Source organism: Entamoeba invadens, assembly GCF_000330505.1.
Source record: "Entamoeba invadens IP1 unplaced genomic scaffold scaff_1105074726617, whole genome shotgun sequence".
NCBI classification, from domain to species: Eukaryota; Evosea; order Mastigamoebida; family Endamoebidae; genus Entamoeba; species Entamoeba invadens.
Genome location: NW_004440240.1, coordinates 30,455 through 40,342, shown reverse-complemented (window position 1 = coordinate 40,342; position 9,888 = coordinate 30,455). Strand labels below are relative to the sequence as shown.

General features: G+C 27.4%; 3 protein-coding genes across 3 annotated transcripts; 2 read left to right on the top strand and 1 right to left on the bottom strand.

The window, feature by feature from the left end:
* Window positions 1-924: 924 nt before the first annotated feature.
* EIN_192710 (hypothetical protein) lies at window positions 925-2,013 on the top strand (the record flags this gene model as incomplete). Its single annotated transcript, XM_004255395.1, has 1 exon — window positions 925-2,013. The coding sequence occupies one exon, from the start codon at window positions 925-927 to the stop codon at window positions 2,011-2,013; it is 1,089 nt and encodes a 362-aa protein (XP_004255443.1).
* A 260-nt stretch (window positions 2,014-2,273) lies between these two features.
* EIN_192700 (hypothetical protein) lies at window positions 2,274-3,452 on the bottom strand (the record flags this gene model as incomplete). The annotated part of the gene is made up of 1 exon (XM_004255394.1): window positions 2,274-3,452. One exon carries the CDS (start codon window positions 3,450-3,452, stop codon window positions 2,274-2,276), a length of 1,179 nt encoding a protein of 392 aa, XP_004255442.1.
* Window positions 3,453-9,294: 5,842 nt separating this feature from the next.
* Window positions 9,295-9,852, top strand: EIN_192690 (DNA polymerase, putative; the record flags this gene model as incomplete). Its single annotated transcript, XM_004255393.1, has 1 exon — window positions 9,295-9,852. A coding segment is annotated over one exon (558 nt), but the record flags the coding sequence as incomplete, so codon positions are not given.
* Window positions 9,853-9,888: the final 36 nt, after the last annotated feature.

Below are 9,888 nucleotides of genomic sequence, written 5' to 3'. Positions count from 1 at the left end.
ATAACAATTATAATTCAAAATATTAAATTAAATATATTAATACTTCTCAATTTGTAATATTTATTTTAATTTTCATTTGTGAACATCTTGATACCACATGTCATTCGTATTGTTGTATATGTTGTCCTTTAAATCCTACAGTTTATCGATTTCACTTATAACAAAATCGATGATGAAAACTAAAACTAATCTTTTAGAATGTGTAATTAATGTTAAGCATTCAAATAACGCCACACCAAAAGAACATATATCTGCATTTTTTGAAACATTCTTTGTTCAATATATCAAGAACCATATATTTTGGTAAACATTTTTATTGAATGTAATGTCATTCATCAAAAATTCATATTTCTTGTGCTTTCAAAGTTGGTCGATTAAACTATCACCCTATTTTTAAGATCAATTGAAAACACAAAAATATTGTATGACTTTATGTATATGTTTAATTTGTTTTTAACTGAGTATTGTTGATTTATTGTTTGTTTTTATTTAATTACTTAAAATTCACAAAGTAAATTTTAAGACCAATTTAAATTCCAAAACATGTACAGTCGAAAACGTCTTTTTGTTGTGAATTCAGCAGAAAATATGTTTATTTGTCGTTAACGAAAGAATTTTGTAGAAAGTTCATTCTAATAATGAAATATTTTTTACTAAAAAATGGTTTTTAATTTATCAAAAGTGTAAGATTTGAAAATAAAAAAAAATAATTGTCGTACATCTAAACGATTGGCCGATTGTGTGACAAAAAAGCAAAATATTCATTTACAATTACGACATATTATTTTTTTTCATTAATTTATTTTATATAAATAATAAGAATTAAAAAATATTTTCAAAAACAATTGATACATTCAATTTATTAAATGTTTTTCAATCTTTTAACAATTTAAACATCTTTTTAATAAACTTTAAAACATACAAATGTTTTCTCTTAAATTCTTCCACAATGAAAAAAATAAAGTCTCCACAATGTTCCCAACAAAACATTGTAATTTGGACACATATCACATGATGGTTGTCTCAAAATACTTATTTACAATTAAAGACTTTACTACTATTCAAATGGTCTCTCATAAATATCAAGACTTTATGGAACTTTTTCACTTCAATCCAGTTCCAGTCACAGAAAAGACTTTAAAGTACTTCCCCAACATAGAAACACTCAATCTTTGGAGTGATAAAGCTGACACTTTTGGTAATATAATTTACATCCACAAGTACCCATATAAGCCTCGTGAATCAGACGATTACGATGACAGTCGTTTTAGAAACTTTACTGAAAAACAGTTATACGAATTTAAACACGGCTTTATCCACAAAATAGGCACAAATTCAACATTAATAATGAACTTTTTCAAAATCAATATTTGGTTTGAAGTTAACTATCAAACAGTTTTGGATAATGAAAAAAACGAAGAAATATTTAAAGAAACAAAATTTTTGTTTGGGAATGTAGTTTATACTAAAAAGGATAGAAAACACCATACAATAGAAATCCCAGTCGACAACAAAACACTGAAAAGGGTCTCTTATATAATTACACAAATAGGAGACAGATGTTTACGAGGACTTGTTTTAAACTGCTATGAGATTCCAAACGGCGTTACAAGACTTTGCTCGAGTTCATTTGAATATGTTTCTGCACTCAAAATCATTCAATTTCCAAAGGGAATTTTGTCATTTGAGTCATACTCATTTGCTAGATGCAACAGTTTAGAGTCAGTAGAGATCCCAGACAGCGTCACGTTTATTGGAGAATACTGTTTTACAAGTTGCCAAAAATTGTCACGTATACAAATTGGGAAAGGGGTGAAAACACTTGAAAATGGGACTTTTGAGTATTTACCCGTTTTGGAACAAATTGTTATACCATCAAATGTCGATGTGATTAAAAGAAATTGTTTTGATGGGTGCAAAGCACTCAAAAGTGTTATAGTGGAAAACAAAAAGTGCTGTATCGATGAACGTTCATTCACAAGATGTTCCAATTTGAAAGATATACAAAATTAATAACCAATACAGATATGTTAATCGTTTATTAAATATATTTAATTAATAAATTTTATAGTATAAATTTAATAATATAATAATATTTTAAATATGGTATATATAGTAGTAATAATAATATTAATAACCAAATGATAATTAATATTTATTAATAACAAAATAATCAATTATAATAAAATGTTATATTTATTATTTAAAATAATAATAAATAAACAAAAGTCAAAGATGTTATTTACATATGATTTAGTACTTTGATTGAGCAATTAATTATTCACATCAGCACAATTTTGAGTGTTATTGAAACCATCAATTGAATATTCATCAACAGAATTAAGACTCGGTTGATTTATATTGAAATAACATGGTTGAATGGTGTTGAAATAATTCATGTCAAACATAGGAATGGCAAATGGTGTGTTGTTCACAACTGAAATGGCGACTGGGACATAGTATATTGGCAGTGTTACGTTTTCATGTATGATATCTGTGGAAATGCCTTGTGGTGAAGAACAAGTGATGGTTTGGCTTGTTATTTCTTCTTTAATTTCAACACTCTTAATCCCATCTATTTCTTCTTCTTTGACTATGTCTTTATCTTCATAATCACAGACCATTGACTTATCTTCGCTGTTTATCACATTGTCTACAGTTGAATCTGTCGATGACGTCATCACACTTATGTTCATTTTGGTACTGATAATTTCCTTTTCATAGTCTTCAAGTGTCACACGTTTGATGTTAGAGTATTGCTTGTTATATGACTGAGGGATGTTACCTAAGAATATCGCCGTGTCGCCTTTACGAGTTTTGCTTTTGATTTTCATAGTTTTGAAACTTTTTGAAAAAAACTGAAGACCACATTTCCCATCGTCTTTTTCAGTCTCACGTCTCTTTTTCAATTCAAAATTGGATATTTTGATGTTGTAGGACGGAATATATAACAGTCTGATGCTTGACAGTTTCTTTGTATCTTTTGCTGTCCGTGTTTGTGTTTTACTCTGTTTTTCTGATGGGAAGAAAAAATTGATTTTGTAATTCATGAAGTTCATTAAATACAGCAATTTGTCATTGTTGTTCATTTCTTCAACTCCTTTGCTTTCAGATATAGTGACACACTCTGATGTATTGAATAATGAACTTTTCTTTATTGGTAATCCATCAGAGTCAAAGACAATGTTTGAGTTTTCAACAAAATATTTCTCGTTAGAGTCGAAAACTAATTTTCCCTGCTCATCAAAGATGTTAGCAATTTCAAAGTGTGGAGCCATCTTAAAGTTTGTTCTTTTATTGTTGAGGACAATGAAAGAATATTTCTTCTTCATTGCCAAATAACTAAGACAAGAGTGGACATAATAGTATTTAGAATTTGTAGACTCCTGTTTCAATTTGGTGTTCTTTTGTTTGTTGTCTTGGTAGCACGTGCTTTTACTTGAATGACTCATCGTTTGGATTGTTGAGATATTGATACTATATATAGTAAATGTGTTTTAGTTTTCAAAAATATACTTTCTTGTTTAAAACACTCGATTAAGCATTTTGGTTTAGGTTCAATTGTGTTTGAACATATCAAGAACTTGAACTATACATTATAAATAATTTTTATAATAAATACTACATTTAAAATTAAAAATACAAGGCGTTCAAATAAGGTTCATTTATTTTATGTTAAACATAAAACCCGACTTTTAAACAAATTTGAATGCAAATTAATTGATTTTTTATTGGTGTTTATTAATAAAAACAATAGGTTCATACTATTAATAGAATAGTTCATTACAAACTCAATCAATAATATACTATTACTTTAAAATAGTTTTAATAATAATCGTAAAAGTTCTTATTGTAAAAAATATTGAAACAGCCATTTTATTGTTTTCTGATTGGTCATATACTAATTAATAGTTCGTAGTTCTTCCACGTTGTAATTATAAATACAACATTTATTGTGTTAGTTTAATAATACAGATGTGGTATTCACCCTTATGCTATTTTCTTAATATAAAAAGATTATAAATGTTTGTAAAAAAATCAATACTTATATTAAAAAAGGCAAATAACACAGTTTTATACTAAAAAACAAAAAAATAAACTATGAGCCTTATGCGATTACAAAAATAAAAAAGATTGATTTGGAAAATATAAGAAAACAATTCAACAAAATTAAAATCAAAAAAGGAGTTGAACTAAAATAAACTAAATAATCATTGTTTGAAAAAAAATATGAACAACTTAAACTGAATAAAAACAAAAAAATATGATGGAGAGACTAAATGATTAAAAGACCGAATGACGGAGAGACTGAATGATATAGATATGTGTTCTATTATCAAATTAAAAAATAAATCAAAATGATTTAATTATCACCAACGTCAAAATTCATCTCCTCCTTTTCTCTTTGTTTTAATTCCTCTATCGTCATTGGTCTCAATACTCTATTTTTATCACAGAAATCCATTCACATTATAACTCTGTCATGAAGAGGAATTATTTCGCCGTGTTCTCAACATTTCGAATTCATGTGCGATTCTATTTCATTATTAAACAAACAACGATTATTATCAACTCTTTCTTCACGTATTACCTCGACATTATTATCTTCTGCACATTGCATTGATCTCTTTCCTTCTTGTCTTTTTGTATTTGATCATAGGTTCTCCATTGGTTGACAGCTTCTTCAACAACTTCTTCATTGCATACAATTGCTTTGTTTCTAAACATCATGTTTTCTGGTGCTTTCAGTTTCTCCATTACCCATTGTTCTGGCATTTAAAGTTGACAGGAATACTTTGGCCGATAGCATATCAACATAAACTCTGGGTCTTTTGTCTCTCACCACTACCACGAAACCGGCTCTCCTAAAACTGCTTCTGACTGTTTCAATATCAGATCTTTTATAAACTTCTCTCATTACTTTTTTCATGACACTGGTCATCTTACTTCCCCACTCAGCTCGTTCATTGATCAAACCAGATGAACTAATTGGATCGTCTAGCTGCTTGATCCATTGCTCAAATTGTGGTTGTAATATATTGAAAGTTTCGACTTTTGCCGTGATTGAAGATGTTCTAAATGCCGAATTTGTCAACGTTGAATGTGAGCACTCAATTGTTGTTTTTTGCGTACTTTGTTTGCTCATAAACATTGGAGTTGAATTACGCAAAGCCTTTTTGATGGAACCAAAAAGGCACAAGTCAAGTGGCTGCACCAAGTGACTCGAATGTGGTACAATGAAATGAAAAATACACGTTGTTCGATTCAAAAACGTTTTTCATTTCTTAATCAACGTGTGCACCGAAATTATCCATAATTATTACGGATTTTCTTCGGGAATACTCATTTTCTTTCTGGTGTCAATGATATGAGGCAACAACTTGGTCAGCATCCACGTTTTGAGGGTGTATCGGTTTACAAAGCCACTGCTCGTGTAGTAAACAGCAACATCTGGAAAGTCGACTGAGAAGCTACAATTGAAATTTTGGACTATTGCTGGGCATATAAGTGAGCCTTGTGCATTGATACAACCCAACATCGTGCTGCGTTTTGAAGATCTTGAAACGCAGGCTTTGACTTTGAAAGTTTTGCTTTTGGCAAATACACTTACGTTTCCAGAGTCTGTGTGTTCACTAAAGCCAATTTCATCAACATTGAAACAAAGTTGTGCATCAACACCATTAAAAATGTCGACAAAGGTCTCGAAATTGGCAACGACATTCTTTGAATCACATTGAAGTCTCACTACTTCTTCTGGCTTCGCAACAACTGTGACACGTTTATGAACCGTTTCAATATGTCTGATGATACCTTTTCGTTTGACATCGAAATGGCCATCAAAAGCTCTGCACAAGAGTTCAATCAAATACGATGTTACTGCCTTATCATTAGAGTCACAATACTTGAACACTTTCTGTATTCCCAAATCCATCTCTGTTGTAAAATTGCAATGGTGTTGAGGTTGTTCACTCTCTTGATTGTTGTGGATATGTATAGCACCACCAGGAAGGCCAAATAATGCACCGATCGCTCCTTCTGAACCATATGGCTTCTTGTGGAACTTGTAGATTTGTTGAATTTGTTGGACCATATCATTGGCTAGGAAAATATCATCAGAAAGACACTTTAATAATTCAAATGCTTTTATTTTAAGTTTTGTTTTGAATTTTCCCGCTTTAAACATCTCTTTTATATTGTCTTTCATTTCAGATTTGGTTAATGATTTTTTCTCGTGTTTTTTGTTGACAACTGTTTAAACTCTATTTCATACTGACCAGTTCTCGCCTTGTTCTTGATTGTTTCGATAAACTTTGGTGTTATCTCTTCCATAAAATGAATGTTTTTTGATTTAAATGGAAAACCCAAAATAACTTATGATTTGATTTATTTTTGTATAGTTTTTCATAATAATAATAAAAATTATTCTAAAAAATCGCATAAGCCTCAAGGTTTCAGATAAGGTTTAATGACCATTCTGTACTTTTATATATTTTAAAGTCGGTTTTAATAATATTGTGCTTGCTTAAAAAAGTCGTTCATTTTGAAAAAAAGTTCACAATGGAATATTTCAAAATACAAAACAGACTTTATTCTGTACTAAAGTGATTGAAAAATAAAAAAAACATATTACCTTCAAACGTTATTGGTGACGCACTACTGATTATGTTATTTACAATCATATTAATAACAGTTTTAATATTAAATTTTAATTGTGAATAACATATTTGTTATTTATAAAAGTAATTATTGGATTTAAAACATAAAATATTAAGCCAGTAGTATATAAATTATGTAGATTTAATACACCTTCCATTTTAACTATATTTTATAATACTTTAATTAAATCGCGAGGGACGCGAATCTGAATTTTCACAAAATTCGGGATTTTTATTTTTTCCAAAATTTGAAATCATATTTATATTTTTTTTAATTTTTTATTTCCCCTAAAATGAGCACTATTAAAGGTCAATACAGAATTAAGAATTTCTATAAAATTACTATTACTTATTCTGAAGAAGATATTTTAAACTGTTTTACTATTAAAGCTGGAACTATTAAAGCTGCTTCTACTAAAATAAATAATAAAGAATGTAGAAAAGAATTAATTGCTATGGACATTGAAACAAGAGATTTATATTTACATTACAAAGCAAAATTAGAAACTCAATTAAAAAGAATGGAAGATAACAAGAAAAGTATTATTAAATTAAAACAACCATTTTTATCAAAAGTTTTCAATAAATTAAACAAAACTGATAAACAAACTTTTGGTTTAATTAATTAAAAAGCAACATTAACCAAAGATTTAGATGAAGAAAAAATTCAAAAAGAACTTGACAAAAAGAATTTAGAATGGAGTTTAAAATATATTTCTTTTGATGATATTGAAGATAATGATGATTTAATGAGAGAAGATATGTATCAAAATTTTGAAGAAGAATTAAGAATTAACGCTGAAAGGAATAAATATTTTAAAGAATTGAAAGAAAAAGAACAATATGAAAATAATATGAGAAATTATAATGATATGATAGAAGAATTAGAACAACAACAACTTTATAATGATAATATGGAAGAATATAAAGATATGATTGAAGAAATTGAAGATCATACTGAAATTAATACTAAAGTAACTTATGATAGAGCTAATAAAACAATTAAAGCAGATTTTAGATGTGGTTTTAGAGAAAAATTAAAAAAAATTCAATTAGTGAGAGAGTATTTTATCGATTTAATTAAATCCATTCCTTCTACTACTGAAATAGTTTATAACTATTACCTTAGTCAAGATGGATGGAAATCTTATATGTTAAATACTCAAGACGCCATTGATGAATTTCTTAATTTTGTTTCTGAGAAATCCATGTGTTTTATCAATAAACAAGAAGTAAATGTATCTATTGATTCTAAGTTTTATATTCAATAAACTATTCCAGAACCACTATTCTTACTTGAATTAAAAATTTCACCATACTATTATACTGAAGATTTTATTCATTAATATAAAACTACTGGTGGTTCTTTCTTCCTATATAGATATAAAGAAGAATTCAGTATATTTGGAAAATATCTTTCTAAAGCACAAATATTTAGTTCATTATTTGATAAAAATGGAAAGGTTAGATCAGAATTTGATTTAAATTGTTTCTGTTATGCTTTAAAACAAGCTAAAGTTGATAATGAAACTTTATAATTAGTATTAATTCATTGTAGAGGAATATATCAAAAAGCTAAATCGTTGAATGAATTATGTAAATCTGCTCATATTAGAATTAGAATTGATAGAGAATGTACTGACAATAATAAAAAACATGATAAAAATTGTTACATTGATTATTATGGTTGCGAACTCAAAGATGCTAAATATAATTTGGAAATGTTTTTATATCGTGATTCGGTTATGAAAGGAGATCATTATTTATTAAATATTGATATTTCTATTACTTCATTTTATCTTAAAAATAGAGAAGAAATGAATAAATGGGCAATTGATCATAATAAAAGTATAAAATCTATGTTTAATAAACAACGATATAATAAAGATAAACAATGTTATGAAGTTAAAGATAAAAAATAGTTCTATCAAATTATCTGATCTTATTATTTATATTAGAGATCATAATGGATTCGAACCAAATTCTCTTTCTGATGTTTTACATTTGAAATCAGATTTATCTGAATATGTATTACATTCATTAAATACACTTGAATATTTTCCTTTTGAAACAAGAAATATTGAAGTAAATAAATGTAAAGGAATAAATCACTCTTATTGGTATGCTGATTTCGAAGCTTCTACTCAAGGTTATCATAATCCATATCGTGTTTGTTATTCTAAAAGAGGTGAAGATAAGATTTATAATAAATATGAAAAAGATTGTGTTTATGATTTCTTATGTGATTTACCTCATAATGCTGTTTGTTATTTTCATAATCTTAAATATGATGGCTCATTCCTTGCTAAATATGTTGTTAATAGATGTATTAAGAAAGGCGGTAAAATCATGCAAATGACTCTTAAATTCCAAGGTAAACAATTAACTTTTAAAGATTCTTATACTTTAATCTCTACATCATTTGCACCGTTTCCAAAGATGTTCGGCTTATCTAATTTTCAAAAAGAGATCTATCCATACAATTACTATAATAAGGATAATATTGAAAACAATTGTGGTACTATTTTAGAAGCTGATTTATATGAAACTAATCAATGGACTGAAGAACAATTTGAACTATTTAAATGAAAATATTGATTCTATTGAGAATTGTCGTATTGATGAATTTAAATTCGATATGAAAGCTTATTGTGTATTCTACTGTAACCAATATGTTAGAATCTTAAAACAAGGTCATTCTAAATTTAGAGATGTGTGTTTAGAATATTTAAATATTGATGTCGATAAAGTAATTTCAGCTTCTTTAGCTAATACTTACTTTAAGCAAAATGTATATTCAAAAATAAATAATTTAAAAGAATATGGTGGTAAAGTTAGAGAATTTATTCAAGGAGCTATTTATGGAGGAAGATGTATGACTAGAGATAATAAAAAGTGGTATGTAAATGATGAATTATATGATTATGATGCTTGTTCATTATATCCTTCAGCTATTAATAGATTAAAATTAGCAACCGGTTCTCCAATTGTTATTCCTGAAAATATGTTATCTAATGATTATTTACTTAATCACCTTATGGATGAACAACAATTAGAACCTACTGAAAGTAAATTTATTTCTGCTTTTCTTGTTGATATTGATATTACTAAAGTAAATAAGAAATTACATTTCCCATTAATTGTTAAAAAAGATAAAACTGGTAATCATAATACTAATGAACCTTGTGTTATGAGAGTTGATAATATATTATTTGAAAATCTTATTAATTCC